Consider the following 19,536-nt stretch of genomic DNA (forward strand, 5'->3'; position numbering starts at 1 on the left):
TGAGCTATTTTAAAGTCCAGAAAATGTGAATCTCAGTGGAAGACTAATTTTTACAACTGGCTCCCTCTTTGCACCAGGCCTCCTTTCTGTTGGGCTTCCATTTCGAAATCATGAGATGAACGTACCGTTCTGACCTCTAGCCATCTGTTGGCAGCTGAGAGAAATAAGTAGGCAATGTTGTTTGTGTCTGTCAGTTCCAGCATACGTTGCTTAAATCTGGTTTCATGCCTGCAGAAAACAAAAATATTATGATGTTAGCCACACAACAGGAGAAATAATAAAAAACAGCCACACTTACTACTACACTATTTACTCAACATAGTGACAAACGGCTGGGATGAATGACTAGTAAAAGGACTCCTACTTCAAAATAAAGGCCAGCTGCTACTGCTCTGCGGCACCCTGACTTAGAGATGGTGTGGTCCCGTGTTTCTTTCCTTTCTCAGACCCCTGCTGCAAAAAGGAATCTGTCTGATGACAAAGTCCTATTAAAGATCATTTCATAAATTTCCATGTAATTATTGTGGCCATGAAAACGAGGCATGACCTATGTTGCAAGGGCCTTACAAAAACCAGGATAAATTGTACAGAAATGCAATAGGTTCTACCTGCTTTTGATTGCATTTATTATACTTTTCCAAATGGCACAGTTAGAGTTGGGTGCAAGGTGCTGGATGAAAACCAGGGGAGACAGGAAACTACGCATTTGTAGCAGACAAATATATACTTTTAAATTACTCTTTCTGCCTGGTGTTTTTGGGAACCAAAGAAGGAAACTGCGGTGACAGGAAGCAGAAGATGGGAGTCTTCCGAGATGGCAGATGTGCTTGTTAAATAGGGTATCTTATGCTCCAAAGTTCAAAACTATTTGTAAGGATGGTCTTTGCACAAAAGTAACTCCTGGGCTGCTGTACTAACAGGGTTCTGTGACATGTACAGTTGAGATATTTATCCTTGACCAGAGGAAGGTCATTCTTGGTGAACAATAGAATCAGACCAAAATCTGTGTTGCAAATTAAACTTCTAATAAAAACGTTATCCATTTGAACCTGTGAGCCATGCTCTCATGGACACTCGTGCTAAATGTGAGAAAGCTTTCCTAAATCATAAAATTGCCTCTTTTCATTTTTCGACTGTTTTCTCTGAATAACAGTAACAATGGAAAGCTGGATAATATAATTAAAATCACTGGTTTGAAGGCTGGAGGAAACACCAAATTGGAATGTGGTTTATTCGTTCTCTGCGGCCATGGCTAGCCTTGTATAGACCTCCTGTCTACGCGTTATGTTTAGAAGCAACAGCCAAATTTCATCTGACAGCCCAGCGGTGATTCCTGTTTGATAAAAGACTGCCACAAGTCCCCCAAAATCTTCAAATCAATTTGCAAAACTTTACTATAAACCATCACTTATATCAAAGAATGAAGAAGTCTCGGGTGGGGTGTTCCCTTGGCCCCTGGAGCCATCCATACAGGCCAATATAAAGCAGATACTTGATATCTGGCCAATCGATCTGATCATTCCAATATGCCAAACCACATAAATCAGATAATTGAATCAGACAGCAACATCTGATCTACAATAATCAAAGGATTCTACAATCAGAGCCAAATAATTACTTCACTTTGAGTTATGTAGCCTTGACCCAAATGCCATGCACAAGAGGACCTGCACTGAACAGCAACACACTGGGGCGGGACTAAGCAGTCCGAGGAGCGTGACTCCCCTCGTGATGATCCTTTTAGAGATAACTAGAGTGAATGATTAAAAGGTAGGATGGTTTACAGGGTCATAGGATTTACTAAGACAGTGGATACGAACTGTAAAGACATATATCCATGTAAGGGCCATTCATTCTGTACTTGCAATGTTAAGTAGCTTTTCATCTACTCCTTCAGAAACATTTAGCAAGCACCAAATCTAAGTGAGACATTAGAATATATATGAACAAGACAGGACCTCTGCTCTTGAGAAGCCCACTGTTTAGTGAAGGAGGTAAATATGGCACTAACAGGCAAGGATGGCACAACACAGAAGCTAGTTATAATGGCATTATGCACAAAATGCTACATGAACGTAAAGAAAGGGGATGATCTCCACTGGCCACAGGATCAAGATGGTAGGGAATAGCGTGGAGGGTGGGGAGAGAAGGATTAAGCAAAGATTCACAGAGGACTGGGACGATGGTCTGTGTGAGGTTTTAAGGGATGAGCTGAATTTTTCAGGTGAACAAGAGAGGACAAAGCATTGGATGTAATGAGAACAAACATGAGCAAAGGCACAGAAACAAGAAAACTCAACATGTTCAGGGGCTCCAGACAGGGTCCTCTCCCTAGAAGACAGTGGTGATGGAGAGATGGGAGGTGGGGCCAGCTGGCCCGAAGCCAGTGGATTACATTTGAGATGAACATCAAACACTTCATTTTGACAAAGTGCTTTGTCTGGGACTCTTCCTACTCTTTCTTTTGTTTTGGGATATTGTTTCAGACACACTCTTAAAGAGTTTGTAAATGGAGTTGGCAAGAGTCTGAAGCAGCAGTGAGAGGGGAGGGGTGGAAATGCAGCGAACATTCTTTCTGTGTGTTTCTATTTGGCAAGAAACTTTCTGTTTTCCTAATGGAAACTTTGACACACTCAGTCTGTATCTTTTCATCCACATCCAGCTCATCTTCTGAACATTCTTAGACCTTTATTCTGTCAGACAAAAAAAAAAAAAAATAGGAAAGGTCACAGAAATCTCAGTCTAATTTAACTGTGATACTTTCATGGTAAACTACTTGAGGGAGTTCGCTGCTCCATGTGAGTACACCACGAACCCTGAGCGCAGGGGAGGAAAGGCAGCCTAATCAGTAAATAGTAACTTTCCAGAAGAGCTGAAGACTCTGGGGACTCTGGGTAGCCTGAAAAAAGGGAAGAAATGGATGGAAAAAAATATGTTTGATTCCTGACCACAAGCACCAAATGTAAAGATTCTAGAATTTTATTTGTGGTAGCGGGATCCTCCCCACATTTTCAAACTTCCTTTGGTTTAACAATGCTGATATTTGTGATATTTAATATTTACGTTGAAAATGAACCCTGGAAGAGCTAAATCTGGGTGACGATGATGCAGATGCTTTTATATAAAAGTTGGTTTGTCCTTTGTTTCTTCCAATCATAATTCAAGCCTTGAAGGTTAACACGTAATATCTTGTTCTTCTTACAGCAACCTAGAATTTTCCTGATGTAAAACTAGGGATAGTCATGCTAAATTCTGTTCGTGTGTCTATGGAAGAAGGCAAATGAAAAATCTTAAGCTGGATTCTTGGTCAAGCTTCTCTTTCATTCTAAACTGTCTTCATTTCCTTCAAGATGTTTTACCTGATTCTAGTCCTCATCACTCTTAGAAAATGACCTCAGCTTGTTCTTCAGGGAGAAAATAGAGGCTGTTTTATGCTCGACCCATCAACTTCCTACTGTTCCATCTACCAGCTTGCCTGAATCAATGTTGGTAAAACAGAGTAATAACGCAAGCTTTTGACAGTCATTGCTTGCCCCCCACCTGCCATATTATCCTACCTGTTTTCTTTGAGATATTCATCTGGGGTGGAAATGAAAGTCTATAGCTTTGTAGTCTTTATATATCCACAGCAAGAGTAGTACCTAGCATATGATCAATACTCAAAGAAATTAATTTCAAAGGACTTGCTTGAAGAAAAATGTAATCTTTAATACGGTGCACTCAATGAGTACAACTGGTCATTGATGACTACTATTAGAATATAAATTTTGCCTTAAATGCACATTCAATGTCAATAAATAGTTTTGCCATCTGCAATAAAAGGCATTGCACATTCTGATGGGAAAACACACCACTACAGAAAGTATGAATGTTTCCTTATGAAACCTATGTAGATTTATGAAGAAATTCTGTCATACAAGTTACGGATGGTTGTATCTTTATATTCCACTTTTTGCCTCAATTTTACATATATAATATATTCAATCTCTGATTGAAATCAATACATATTTGCATTTATGGTTGCAGAAAGATATAATGATTTAAGATGTCAATTTTCTAGATTAAATGAAATATTCAATGATGCCACCTTCTTTTCTGAGTTTACGTGATCAGGGAAAACAAGGGCAGGTAATTTTTTAAGTGTTAGGTAAACACTCCTAATCAAAAGCTTAGGTTATTACCCTGTTTACCAACATTGAAGAAAACTGATTAAATCCTAAAATAATTTCGGTATAATAATATTTCTTTTATTATTATTCACACATTTATTTTAACTTATTTATTGAGTGCTTATTTGCTAATCACTGTGGTTAATGCTTAACATGCATCATATCAATTAGTCCAAGGACCCTAAGAAACAAAACTGATTTCCCCATTTCACAGATGAGGAAACTGAGGCTAGGGAATTTAAGAGCCTTGTGTAAATCACAGAGCTAGTATTTTTCCAACATGGTGCTTCAGTCTTTCTTTATTCTTGTTAAAATTTCAGATGATTAAACTCTAACTCTGATCATTTATTGCCACATTTTTCTTACTTCTAGTTTAGAATACTGCCACACACACAGTGGCCATCCAAAAAATGATAGCAATTATCAGTGATTTGTAAGTAAATATTTGTTGATGATTTAATTGCTTAATCAACAAAATGAAAACATGTTTACTCACCTAAATGCCCGAATGGTGGTGAGCCCTTCAGCTGTTTCTGAGAAGTGGCAAAGCAGAGGGAGCTGGGTGGTATCGTCAAGTTCCTGGAGGTCCCTAGGACAGAAAGAAGTGCAAAAGTAAACTTGACATGCATTCAGACTCAAAGATCTCTGTGTTCATTCTAAATTAAGGTTATTACTTGTCATTGCAACCAGTTTCCTTTAGCATCCCATTAACAAAAACTTCAACAGCTTACAATCTAAAGAGGAAGAGGAAGATGGGTACCTAATGAATATGGGTCCATGCTGAATATAATATGTTGTACAAAAAATATCAGCTTTGTTAACAGCTGAGGTAAACTGCATGGGAACTCAGAGGAATGAGTAATTAATTCATATGTAGGAGATGGTACTATTTTCTTTGAGCAGGTGGAATTTAGGGCAAATCTTAAACATGAAGAGGGCTTCAACCAAACAGACAAGAAGTGCATTCCAGGTAAGGGGACAAGAAGAGCACACACAGAAGACTAAAGAAGCTGGCAAATTCAATCTGCCTAGTGCCCAGAATTCTTTGGAGATGGTGTAGCGGGAAAAGGCGGTATAAAGGATGGGTGGGACTAGACTGCAGAGAATCTGGGTGGACTGGAAAAAATCACTGAAGACTAGAAATAAAATGATCAGAGCTGTGCACGAGCAACATAACCTGGGAGACAGTGTAAAGGATGAAAGAGAATGAGTGAGTTACGGTAGTCTATATAAGAGATTGTTTTTAAGTTCTGAATGACTGTGATGCTAACGAGAGTTAAAATTGGGGAAGGATTGTGAGACGGTCTCCTGGAAGTAGCCTTCTAAAGTGCTACAGTCAATTAGTTGTTGCACGGTGAATAAGATAGGAGTCAAATATGACTTGGTTGTTGCTTAGCCAACTTGGAAAATGACAGTGCCTTTTACACTGAATAAAGAGATTTAAAGAGAAAGACAGTGAGTTTGCCTTTGGCCACAATGAGATTGAATCCCTGCCTTCATGGAACTTCTATTCAGAGGTCCTCCAAGGAGATATATATATAGGCTGTTCAATAAATGCAGTGAATGTAATTGCCTGAATCTGATGTTTTCCTAAAGATGCACACTCATGACAACTTTTCTTTAAACCATAAGCTAACATTTCTAGAAGATAGGCTAAGAGTTATATTGTGTTTCAAAACATTCCTTTTTTTTCTTTTCAGTCTTGTCTTCTGCCCTTCTCTAGGTCTTTGTGGTCCAGGGCAGTAGAGTAGTAGCATTGACATTCACCTGCCAGAGTCAACAGAATTGATTAGACTGTTACATCATCTTCAACAATGAACTCAGTCCGTTCGTGGCTGCCTATGTGGTTCCACAAACAAATGCAAAGTCTTTTTTGAGTTACTAAAATGGATTTGCTCACTTTAGCCACTGCAGATGAGGGGAAGAAAAGGAAAAGGGGAGGAAGAGAGTGAATATGAAGGAATGCGAAGTCTGCTATTTTAAACCTAAGTGGCTATTTGTAAATCTGACACAAGCGACAGGTGGTCACTACATTGAGGTCCGTAGTGAAAGGAAAAAAATTAGGAAGGAGGAACCTTTGTTTACAGGACTGTATTTTATGAAACCACCAAGGTGAGGGTACAGCTGGATCTTGTATTTTTCTAAGTAGGAAACGCTTAACTTACAGAGCTAACCACACATGAGATCTTTGATTTTCCATACTCAAAATGTCATGGTATTTCCTGTTGCTAGTCCCCCACTTTAACTCCCTCTGGTGTTTACAAAATAGTTTGTTAAGTTGCCTGAGTTTTTCAACATGGGTGAGTCCTGCAGAGTCTCAGCATCTAGAAGGGTCTTTTCGTCTGTGAGATTCAGTATCATATGGTCATATTTGATAACTTTCAGAGAATTTCAAATAAGAACGGTTTATAATCCATTATCAATGTTAATTCTTTAAAAATGATCATCTCCTCCATATTTTGGTTACTCATTATCAATGCTAACAGATTGTTCTCTCTTAGAATGAACAAAATTCACCATTCGAATTTATAATGGACTAGGAATACTTGCCCAGCCTTGGCCCTCAATCTGTATTGCTAAGAGGCAAAAATAGGCCCAAGCGAGTATGTGATTGAAGTAAGACACAATGGTTTGATCTTAGTGGTGAGAAGGTAAGGACAGATTTGAAAACAACCAGGAGAAAAGAAGTAACTGAACTTTTCCGCCCCTCAGCAAGTAGGATCAGCAATGATACCAGGAGATATGAAAGAGTGAATTTGATGGCTAGCCTCTCCCTTTTGCTCTGAATTTGCTACAAGAAAGGAATGAGGCTGGGGAGAAAAAATACTCTAGATTTCATATAGATCTCTAATATTTGAAGGACCCTAATTCATAGCCCTGAGGGAGAAACCATTATATTTTTTAAATTAAGAAATGTTACATGATATATTCAGAGGTTCCCAACTATAATCTTGCCTTTCCTTGTTAGCTTCGCCAATTTTTCATCTTCCCTGCACTCAAGTCCTATTAAATATTTTCAGTTTACTGAATAAACTCAATATCTGCCTTCCTATTCCGGCACTTAATCCACATATAAGGGTTACTTTATATATCTTTTATCTTCCCAAGAGACTAAGTTTCTTGAGAACAGGTTCTTGTCATGTTGATCTCATCATATGCCACATGGCTCACAAAATTATTTGCAACATAGTAAATGCTTAACAAGTGTTTGTTGAAATAAAGTAATTATGCTATGATACTATTTATAGCAGGGCTTCAAAGTTAAACTGGAAAGTTCAAAACAAGTGGTACTACATTCTATTTAACTCCTCAACATCTCAGCAAATGACACATATTATATTAACAGAAGAATTTAAAATTCATGGCTTTCTTTTATTTATTTGGCTGGATATTCAAGTGCATGTTAAATGATCCAATCTGAAAATTTCCAATCTGTTAAAATCACAGCACTGATATCAGACATATAGACAATATTATCTACTTTTATAGCCATGACTCTAATTTATCTCTTTAACCATTTTGACATCTACTAATTCTTTTACAGAATGTATTTTACACGTTTGAAAATATTTTACTATTTTTTCCCACTTGTGAAATCTAATGATATTAAATCACTTTTCCTTTGGGACTATGCTTGATTTTGTAAGTTTTATGTCAATGTCATGTTCAGAAAAAGGATCATGGAATGAAAAATTTGGCATAGTCTGTAAACTCAAAACTCAGTAGATCAGTCCACATGTTAATATACGTCTGGGGCTATATCAGCCTTAGACAACCGATTACAGAAAAAATTATAATAGATCTGCAAATGAAACATAGTATCAGGATATGTTTCATCCTGTTAAACATAGGTTGCATCTCCAAATTCCATAGCTTATCTTGAAAAACACTACAGTAAGTGTGGATCACAGTAAATCACATATATAGGCTTTTGAAGATGAAGAGAACACTGTTTTACTTACTTAGAGGCCACTCGGAAGTATTTCTGGATAAAATAAAAGGCGACCCCAAGAGGCACAAGAGCAACCAGGAACACAGGGGTAGCATAGGAAATCATGCCAATGGCAGACAGGCAGAGCAGTGTTGAGCGAGTTAGAGATTCCAAAGTTGGAGGGATGTGCTGTTAGGAAGGTAATTTGAAAGGAAAATGTTTTAGCTCAAATAAAGCATTGGATACAATGCAACAAAATATTCCTTTTATATTTACATCAAGTTATACAGTTAGTTACATAAGTAGTATATAAACATTTTCACTGTAAGCAATTCTCCACTCTTTCAACTTCACTCACTTCCCATAGTTTAGTATATTTATCCATCTGTCTACCTATCTACTTATCATTTGGCAGTTATCTACCTATTTATCTTGGGGCTTTTATATAAATGGCACTATACTATAAATCTTATTTGTCAACGTGTTTATTTTACTGAACAGGATAGATGGCAAATCTTCTCACGTCACTATATACAAATCTACTTCTTTTTAATGGCTGCATAGTATTAAAAAACATATTTAGCTATTCCTCTATGGTAAGATATTTAAATTAATTTTCTGCAATTACTTACTCATATCCTTTGTGTGTTTCTGGTTGGTTTATCTTCCTTATTGATTTTCATATGTATATTATGGATGTTTATCCTCTTTCTTTACATATGTTGTCAGTTTTTCTCCCAGTTAATCTTATTATATTTTAAATTTGACTTTGATGCTTTTAGCTCAATAGAAGTTTGAAATTTTATACAGTCATTTCTGTTGGCCTTTTCCCTTATTGTTTCTCAGTTTTGTGTCTTAGACCTTTCCCACCTCAAATTCTATAACTACTCTTCTGCATTTTATTTTATAGTTTTGTGTTTTTATATGGCCATCTTTATTCTATATGTATTTGCTTTATATTTTATAGATAGTTAATTTCTCCACATCCTTTATTAAAAAGATAATCCTTTTCTTACTCATTCAAGGCACCATATTTATCCGGCTAAATCTTTATATATGCTGGCGGTTTTGAATTCTCCATTTTGTTCTTTTGATCTGCTTGTTTTCTGTGATCACCAGAATGTTTTAATTTTATAGTATTTTTTTGGTATCTGATAGGGAAATTCTCTCTATATATACAGGTTTCTTATGATTTCCAGGATCATTGGATCTCTTTTCTTCATACTAAATTTATTTATATTTTCATAGTTCTTGTTGTTCTTATGAATGGAACTTATTTTTCACTTAATTTTTTAATTGATGTAGAGAATGTTACTGACTTATATGTCTTATGCAGATACTCTGCTGAACGAATTGTTTTGGACTCTCTAGGTAGCAATCGTATCATCTTCCCAATAAGGACTGTTTTGCCTCTTCTTTTCTAATACATATTCTTTATGAGGTGTTTTAGGTGCAGTATGACCTGACACCAATGCCGCGAAAACATCAAAATTTTTCGGCATACTTGTAGTCAGCTGTATGCAGCAAGCCTTCTTTTTCTAAAGTGAGAATAATTTAGGTGTTCCTAAGCCACTCTGGAAAATCAGAAAAGGCAACGGCTGCATTTGATGGATTCTTTTCTTGATCCTTTTGAGGGGTCTGTGCTTGGAGTGATCCAGTTTCAGAGTTGGAGGTCTTTCATTTCAGAACAAACTCTAGAGGCCTAAGGATCTAAGACTAAACTGGGCATCCTTGGAATAGTCCCTAAAATACCACACCATCTAAAGCTTCTCTCAGTCAGGAGCCAATCCTGTGAAAGTAAAGGACATCTAAGACGGCTTGGCATTTCATCCTTTACTTCTGGGAGACACTCTGCATCAACACTAAACTTTTAAGAACTTTATCATGAATGGAGATACAACATTGACCAAAATCATTCCTTTTTGTAATAAAAAAATTTAAATGTTATTCTTTGCTATTTCTCTTTACTTCGTGCTGATTCTCTAAGTAGCCTCTTCTATGTGCATAAATTATTTTGAATTAAAATTTTCCATGAAGATTTTATCCTAGAAATAATTTATGCACATAATATTGACATGAATACAAATAGGCTTTCATTTAAGTTTTAGAAATTTTCTATTATTAACAGGAATCACAGTTTATTTTAAAATGCTATTTAGCTTACACTGAGAAATTTGTTTTTGAACTTGGAAGCAACTCAAGGCACTCACCTGATCAATGATATTTGTATCAGCTGAAAAGCGATTGAGAATCAGTCCCAGGGGTGTGGTATCGAAGAATCTAGGCAATGAACAGATTGGAATGTATGATAATGCTAGACTATTTGGAATGTGAGCACTGCTAATGGACATCCTGGAGTCATGAAAATGAAATCTCTACTCAATTGCTCAAGAATTGATTAAAATCTTTAAAATTCCATATTTCACTTAAATTTTAAAATGCATGTTTTTATGATTTGTGTACGGGAGTAAGAAATAACTACTTTTTTACCTTATCGGTCCAAGAATTATCTTATTGAGGAGATTGTGATGAAGATTTTTGGCAGCTGTGAGACCCATCCATTCTACAGTGAGAGATGTAACCAGGCAGAGGAAAATACCTGCTCCACAAAGTATGCTAAATCCAGCCACGTAGTAGGTCTAAAAGCAACCAACAAAAAATACATACAAAATTAGCAACTGAGTTTTTTCTTCCTAGAACACCAAATATCCAAGTCAGACAGTACTGCAACTTCATTATCTTCATTGCATTGCATCATTGATCATCATTCCATCAATTTAGACAGCTGAAGGAGTGTAGTTCTTGGAGACTCAGGGCAGGATCCCCACCCACCATAATCCTACGGCCAAGTCCTTGCTTGCTTCCTTCGCTCTCTTTCAAGGTTTGCCTGAGGCAGATGAAGCGTTAGAGTTTGTTTTCAGGTTTGAAATATGCTTGGCTTTCCACATTGTAGAGCTCATTCTTCTTTTTTTTTTTTTTAAGATTGGCACCTGAGCTAACAACTGTTGCCAATCTTCCTTTTTTTTTTTGTTTTTCTGCTTTATCTCCTCAACACCCCCAAACATAGTTGTATATCTTAGTTGAAGGTCCTTCTAGCTGTGGGATGTGGGACGCCGCCTCAACGTGGCCTGACAAGCAGTGCCATGTCCGCACCCAGGATCCGAACCCTGGGCCGTTGCAGCAGAGTGCATGAATTTAACCACTCGGCCATGGAGCCAGGCCCGAGCTTCTTCTTCTTATCCCTAATAAGAATGACTGGCTAATACACTGGAATAAGCAGCTAAAATAAAAAACCATGAGAACAACAACAAAAGTCCCATGTGAATGTTATACACACACACACACACACACACACACACATATATCATGTGTATACAACTCCCTTGCATCCAAATCGAAACACTATCTTTAGCTATTTCTTATGAAAGGCTTTAAAGAATAAAAGTGACAATAATAGATTCCATTTTCACAGTTTATTCTATTTCAGGCCCTATTCTAACTAATACTACAAAAGTCCTATGACAGTTGGGTTATTAGCATCTAACTAGATAAAAGGGTATTACTGTGAATCTCAACATTTCCTTGATGATTTAAAAACAGAAGCCATGTACCTGATCAGCTTTTCCGGTATTGTTTATACTGTACTCCGAGGTCCATGTGGCCAGCCAATAGTCTATAGCTACAATGACTGAATGCTTCAAAAGCTTAGAGAAAATCATCAGGAAGAGCAAGAAGAATCCTCCAGAAGTGAGGTACCGCCAGCAGGTTCTCCACGGCATTTTAGTCCTGAGCCTCATTACAGTGGACATGTTATCATCCTCATCTTCTTCCTCCTCTTCCTCTGCACACAAAAACTTATTTATGCCTCACACAGGCAACAGGTGAAAGAATTTGTATTATCTCACAAAAAAACATATAAAAATCTCCTTCAAATTTATAGAAATACAAGTATTAGTCTTAGAAATTTTAAATGCTTTTAGCAGAGAAAAACCATAAAAACTAAGTGAAAAATGAATTAATGAATGAATGAGTGAAAAAATAAACAAAATCTGTGTCTAGATGAGATAATTTGCTGATTTATTACACATCAAAATTGACTGAAAGTATAGACTAGAAGTTTACCAAGTTATGGAAGGAATTATGCCGCCAATAAAACCATGTCTGGCCTGCAAACATTTATCATTTTTTGAACTCTAAATTTCTGGATTTGTAAAACTGCACCAGGAGGAAATAGGCTCTGAAATTTGTGCATAGCCCAAGAGGGCATAATCCATGCTTGCTAGGGCCCATTTTAGATGTGGTCATGGAGGAACATGAGCAAGGAAAAGCCTTCCAGAGGGAGAAGCTAGAGGACAAAGGACAATGGGCAGGGATTTCCTCTCAGATGTTATAAACCATCTGGAAACTCCAAGATGGCTATCCTAAGAACTCCATTACAAGGACAGGGAATTTTGGCATTTCCTGACCGCGAAATTCGATCATTTCTATGGTGCAGTGGCCGTTGTGCATTTCCCATCCTTTCCTTTTGCAAAGGCAGTTTCCACGGCAGTTATCCTGTATGTACTCCACTGCTGTATATTGAGTAGGTTGTGGGGAGGAAGGGTAGAAAACATGTCTTTGGTTTATAGGTTATCAGACCACACAGATCTAAATATGGATATAATGGGAAGTCTAAGCATCGCCAGGGATCCTATGATTTGAGCTGAATGCAGTAAATGAACAGGTCTCAGATAATCTCTCCTTTGGTAAGGATGGGTTCAACATGTGAGAAGGACAAGATTTGAAATCTGCCATGAACAAAGAGGTGGACATTTGTAGACTGCTAGCTGTTTTCCCAGTGTCCATTCTCTGTTTGATATTAGTTGAAATTTCAACTTATCTATGGCTGTCAAGCTAAAAACAACATTTCTTCACTTTCCCAGTAGCTAATCTGTCCATGGGATGAAGTGGCCAATGGTAAGTAGTAGCTATAATATGTGCAATGACTTTTCTTCTTCCCTTCCTGGTGGCTTGAACAGACGTAATGATAGGGCCAGGAGCAGCAACCTGGTAGATAATACGTACTGTACTGGGCTCTTTCATATACACCACCTCATTTTACTTTATAAGGAAAGTATTATTGTCTTATCTTGCACCTGAGAAAATGGATTAACACAGCAAGCCCAGGGCAGAGCCAGCATCTCAAGTGGTATACTCACCACTGGAACACGGGAGAGAGTAACTGGCACGAATCCAGTTTTAGAGTGCATTAGAAACAATGAATTTTGAATTCTAGAAGCTGAGGTCTGTTTATAGGACCAAAGACTTTTTAAAAACATTTTTAAATGTAAGAAATTGAAGTGCACGATCCAGTCATTCATTCATTCATTTACTCAAAGAGTATTTGTTGAAACACTGAATAGTTATCATCTGAAATGTAAAGGTAGTACATTTTGGTGTCCTATGGCTTGAAACTATAATTTTCTCTGTTTCTATTAAGTGGCTTGTAGAAATGTAATCTTAAGCAAAAAGTGTATAGGAGAAATGAAGGAGAATGCATTTACTCTACAGACTTCAGTGTGATTTATCTTACAAACTTCTTGGCAACAAATGTAATTATTTCATCTCATTCCTCAAATTCCCAGTAAATCATTTTTCCCCACTATAACTTACTAGATACCGAAAACTGAAACAAATGGCTTTCTAATTCTCTTGACTTTCACTGCTATATTGTCATGAAAACCCCATGAGGACTCACAGAATGATTCAAGTATAAATATTTCAAAACAGTATTTTCTATTCCCCATTTATTGTTTATTTTTTAATTTTTGTTTTTTGAGGAAGATCAACTGTGAACTAACATCTGCCACCAATCTTCCTCTTTTTGCTGAGGAAATCTGGCCCTGAGCTAACATCCATGCCCATCTTCCTCTACTTTATATGTGCGATGCCTACCACAGCATGGCTTGCCAAGCAGTGCCATGTCCACACCCAGGATCCGCACTGGGGAACCCCGGGCCACCAAAGTGGAATGTGTGAATTTAACCACTGAGCCACCGGGCCGGCCCCCATTTACTGTTTATTTTTGAAAGATTGACATTTTATTAATAACTTGATTTGGTCATTTTACTAGACCTTTCCAATTGATCTGAACAAAGGTGTAGATCTGTTTACAAACTAGCACCCATCCTTCCAGCTCGCTCTCACACACAGCACAAATATACTAAAACAAACTATGGGAAACCCCTCCAGATGCCTGTTGACTGATTACATATACCTTTCTTTCACTCCTCTTCTTTTTATTTTCCAATACTGAAAATGAAATCAAATGCTTATGTATTTGATTTGGCTTTCTCCCCCCTGCAAAGTGGCTTGTCATTCCTCACTGGCACACTCCCACATCAATTGCCAAGGTAGGACCCTCAAACCCTATTCCCTGCTTTAGTGTTTCAGATATAAGAAAAAGATCTACCTTCATCTTCATCCTCCAGTTGGGCTTTAGCCTCCCTTGAATACATGGCTCTTCGGAGAGTTTTCCTCTCTAAAGTTGTTTGGTCGGCTTCCATATCCTGCAGTAAACATTGTGCTATCATTCAAGGAGCTCATGGCCACAGGTAGGTTTTGACTTACCTATCAGCGACCCCCATGTACCAAGCGTTCGGTACCTTTACCAGTCTCAGCGTTCTGCTCATCCTAGAGATCCACAGCTCCTGTCATAGGAGCAGTTTGGAGGCGATGGCTGAGGTTTGTAGGCAGTGCTTCAGAGCTCAAAGGTGTAGGGCAGTAAGAAGCCAGGAAAAGTAGTAACAATGTGATGGAGATGACCCCAGGGGTGGGGGGACACCTCCTCTAGTTTCATCACTGCTCCTTGTTTTATTTTTATGTCACTTTCAGATACCCCCTGTCATTTCTCTAACTAAAGATTTATTTACGTTAATAAGTACCTTACTTTAAAAATGCATGTAGTTTTAGGCTGGTTGAAGTGCTGTCAGTCATCCACTACTCTTATGAGTTATTAAATCAGAATGAGTTTCTGTAGCATCTCGCTAAGGGAGCTGCATGAAAGAAATGGACTTTGAGAGGAATGGAAGGAAGGTAGGTAACTTTGAAGCCACTGGGAAAGGTGAGTACTTAGGTGCCTAGCAATTTAGGAGAAAGCCCTAGTATGGGAAATACGCAGAAAGAGAAGAGAAAGGTGCCAAAAACAAACTTTGCGAATTTTTAACCGTTGCTCCAGACTTGTCCTGTGCTCAAGAAAAGGAGAAGCAATTTGTTTTTGGCCCTCCTCTGCTTCCAACACCCCTGCCCCCTTGGCCTCAGAGCTGGAGTAGCAGTATCAGTGCAGTTACATTGTGAGTTAAATCAGCTTCTGCAGGACAGCCTGGGAAACTAACCATATGCCTGTTTCTGCAGGGAAATGAATTCTGAGTTCCAAACAACTGACCCACAAACTTCTGGAAGCTATGGAAAATGGGGGGCTTCCTGTATATGATGATACAGAAAAAATTTAAAATCATTGTTTGACTCTAACATCAATAAACCAATAAACCTTTGGTGATTAGTCTCTAGGTAGTGATCTTGTTCTTTTGTTTTTTTTCTTTTGGCCTCATATAACACGTGTGATTTAGACTTGCTATTCTAGAAGTCTCTATTGTTTCCAGATTCTTGTTTAAAAAAAGAGTAAAGTGAAAGAGTCTCTTGACTAGTACTTTTTCAGAGACAATTTCACATTAACTCTTAATTTTGCCTATGGTTATGAAGACCAATACTTGTACATGAGATTTGATAAAACATAGAATTAAAGAGGATTCCTAGCCTCTATGTATAGTGTAATGGGATGAAATGAACCTGCACATTGACAAATGGAAGGATTTGGTTCTTGTTCAACCCTCCACGTTCTGTGAGCAAAAGATTTTTTTAAAAAAAATCTTTAAAGTCATATTTTTTTACGAGTAAATGCTCAGACTAAGCTGAAAGGTTAAATATTTTAAGTTGTGTTGATATTTGGGTTAAGCAAATACAAATTTAGTTTCATTTACCCAATAAATATTTACTGAACGCCTGCTATGGGTTGGGTCAAGGTGAAAGCTGGGGAAGAAATGCCAAATGATGCTAGCTTATTATGCTTAATAACATTATGAAGATAATGCTTGATGCAATCCAAGTTAGGATTTTTAATAATATTTAAATCAGTTAAAAAATTAAAATCCTTCTCCTTCTTGTAGCTTTCATTTCTTTCCTTTTAACATATTCTTTCCTGTTTACCCCTTAACCTTTAAACCAACAGTTCTGTCTAAAGCCCTGCCACAGGATGTTTTGTGGGTACTCTAGTTTCACCTTCCTTCTCTGCTTGCGTGATCTCTTCTGGTTCTTTATTTTGAGGGCTGTCCTGTGCATTGTAGGATGTTTAGCAGCATCCCTGTCTTCTACTCAGAGATGCCACTAGCACCTCTGCCCTCCAGTTGTGACAACCAAAAATGTCTCTAGATGTTGCCAAATGTCCCCTAGAAGGGAAAATTAGCCCTGGTTGAGAACCAGTGCTCCAGGAAAACACCTGAGCCTGACATATAACAAATTAAACAAGAAGCTGTTCCTACAAAAACGTCCCCAAAGTGTTCCAGTGGTCTTGCCCCACGGTGTGACTGTCTCTGGCTTCAGATGAATTCAGTAACCTCCCTCCATCCAAGGTAAGGATTCTGGACAGGTGCATGGTTCACTCGGCTTCTAATGGCCACCATTCCACCTCACAACTGGATTCTCCCTGTCCACACCCTAACTTGCTCCATATCTCCCTCAGTTGATTTACAACCCTGTAATGTGTCTTTAATTACAGAGCCATGCTATCTCAAGTGATCACTTCATTTCTAAATACAACTTAATGGACTTTCTTCCTGGCTTGATTAACAGTCAGTATTACTAAAAGATCAAGCCAACAGCTCTCTCTTTTTTTTTTCTTCCAGATCTTCTTTCCAAAGTAAACCATAAATGGTCCCACTCCTTAAGCTTACGTCATGTTCTTTTGTCCCTGGCATCTAGATCACTGAAAAAATGTCATTTGGAGCCATCCCCAGTAAGTTCTTAATCAAGCTTCTCGCAATATAATTCCTAAGTGGGCACTTGCTGGTTGCACTTTGTAATATTTTTGACAAATATCCGCATTTCAATAGTTCTGTGATTCGTCGTATTCTACTTAAAGATTGTTACATTTATCTTTTCTTCCTTATGCGGTTTGCTTTTGAGATCTTTGGCAAATCCACAGAAGACAAAGGAATCCCAGGGTTTGTCTGACTTCTTTTCTTCTGTCTATTGATACATAGATATCCATGTCCAGCTAGTAGGACTTCTTATTCTACATGCTGCAGAACTTTAGGCAAGTCATGCAAGTTCCTTAGGATCTCTGATCCTCAGTTTTCTCATCTGTAGAAGTGAGATCATATTTTCTTTGCTTATTTCTTGTATTTTCTTTGCTTATTTCCGGGGTTTTGTGGGAATTAAATGAGATAGTGTAAAAAAGACTTTGTGGACTTTAACAACTATACAAATATAAAATTTTGTTATTTCCCTCTGATCCACCTTCCTTCACCCCCAACCCTATCCCAGACATGCTTTACAACTTTATCCACAGCTCACAGCTCTTCCTTCTTTCTAAACTATCTTGGATTTTGTTTTGCCCATGACCCTCCATTTGTAGGTGGTGAGTGAAAATACTCTCATATTACAGATAAGAAAAATAAGATATACATAAGGAAAAATAAGATACAATGAGGAAACACCATGCAAGTAGTTTAAGTTTTAAACACATATATAATTGCAATATGGCTCAAATTCAAATAAAAATCCTCTAAAGACCCCACAACACTTCATCCAAAAGATATCATTAGAATTTGATAATTTCAAAGTAGCCTATTCATTAACAATATAAATATAGAATTATTTTGGATTTCAGATGAGGACCATTATCACACATTAAATGGTAATACTTCTTTAAAAGCATTTTTAGTAATTACACAGTATGTTTCTGACTCTTCTGACCTGGACCATGAACTCTTCTGAACTATGAGCAATTACCTTTTCTAATTCTTGATCTTGCCGATTCATAAGTGTTTTCCAGTGTTCATAAAGCTCAACGTCTTTTGTTTGAATGTCCTTCAAAGTCCCTTCTCTTAGGACAGTTCCATCTTTCATGGCTATGATCTAAGGAAAGGACATATTCGCAGAACTGTGACAAAAAGCCTTAATTGGACAAATGAAATACCTTTATCTCAGAAAGCATTTATTAACGTCCCTATTTTGCATATGACTGTAATATAAAAATTGATAAAAGTTCTTTTAAATGCTTACCCAGTCAGCATGTGTTAGATACTGTAATTTGTGGGTCACTAGAACGAGTGTCCTTTTGTCATCTTGGAGAAATTTTAAAATCCCTTCCTGCATCAAGTGGTCACTCAAGTGAATGTCCAGGGCCGAGAACGGATCATCCTGCAACCAGCAAAATGGAGAGGTGATAAAAATTTTCTCGACTCTTTATTGTAACTCAATTCCTCTAGAAAGTAGATATGCTAATAACTACGGGCAAATTATCCCTCAAATCCAACTTATGATAAACAGACCCTGAATAACTTTAAATTGTTGAAAAGAGATATTAAATTAAAATGAAGCTTTTATTTTCTTTTTCACCTTAAAAATAATTTAGAAAGTAAATAACAATATTCGAAGTGGTTTGAATTCTTATGTATAGAGTCTTCAAGTTCAAAAACTGACATTACTCAACAACCCATAACAATAAACCAAAACAAAGAATGAAATGATAATTGTAGTAGTTGAATTTTAGATAATAAAAATAGGCTTAGACTCCAGACCAAGATGGCAACCTAAGAGGCTCTGAATTTCCCGCCTATCAGCATTGAACGTACAGCTACACAACAAGCAAGTCCCTCTGAAAGAAATCCAGAAACTGGTTGAGTGACTCCTACACTTTGGGGGACAGAGAAAACATCCACATCAAAATAGGTAGGAAAGGCTGAGATGCCCTCTCACCATAAACCGCGTCCCCAGCACAGGACCACACAATCAAGAAGGAACCCACAACTCTCAGCATCTCCCTGAGGGGCAAAGGGTTTGGACCCAATGTCTAGCACCCCAACTTTTAAGGCTGCCAACCAAGGGGCTGGCTCCCAAATCACCTAGCTCTGAAAGTCAACAGGGCTTTTGTTCACTGAGTCCCTAAGACTACAGCAAACAAAGAAGCAGTTGTCAGCAGACTTTACCACTGCTGTTGCCCCAGGGCTCAGTGCACAGGTAGCATGCAAAAAACGCCCATCTCCCAGTCTTCTCCTGAAGGAATTTGACGTATACTTTACAAGTTGCTGCCTGAGAGTCCAGCTTCTAATTAGCACACAGCTAGGTGCTGATCTTGATCCTCTTCAGAGCCCAAAAAGCTGGTGGGCACTTCCTCCA

The 19,536-nt window shown here is 37.8% G+C and overlaps 1 protein-coding gene across 23 annotated transcripts in view; it reads right to left on the reverse strand.

Moving 5' to 3' along the window:
* The window catches only part of ABCC9 (ATP binding cassette subfamily C member 9), a 123,600-nt gene that overhangs the window by 26,186 nt on the left and 77,878 nt on the right, over window positions 1-19,536 (reverse strand). For all 23 annotated transcript variants that reach the window (XM_070620703.1, XM_070620699.1, XM_070620702.1 and 20 more), the window contains 9 exons: window positions 18,421-18,558; window positions 18,148-18,273; window positions 14,552-14,648; window positions 11,712-11,941; window positions 10,591-10,739; window positions 10,311-10,380; window positions 8,132-8,289; window positions 4,666-4,758; window positions 126-228 (listed from right to left, as the gene is read on the reverse strand). In XM_070620703.1, the coding sequence (XP_070476804.1) occupies window positions 126-228; window positions 4,666-4,758; window positions 8,132-8,289; window positions 10,311-10,380; window positions 10,591-10,739; window positions 11,712-11,941; window positions 14,552-14,648; window positions 18,148-18,273; window positions 18,421-18,558 (1,164 nt within the window). The remainder of the gene's footprint in view (window positions 1-125; window positions 229-4,665; window positions 4,759-8,131; window positions 8,290-10,310; window positions 10,381-10,590; window positions 10,740-11,711; window positions 11,942-14,551; window positions 14,649-18,147; window positions 18,274-18,420; window positions 18,559-19,536) is intronic.

The sequence above is a fragment of the Equus przewalskii genome, chromosome 5 (assembly GCF_037783145.1).
Source record: "Equus przewalskii isolate Varuska chromosome 5, EquPr2, whole genome shotgun sequence".
NCBI lineage: Eukaryota > Metazoa > Chordata > Mammalia > Perissodactyla > Equidae > Equus > Equus przewalskii.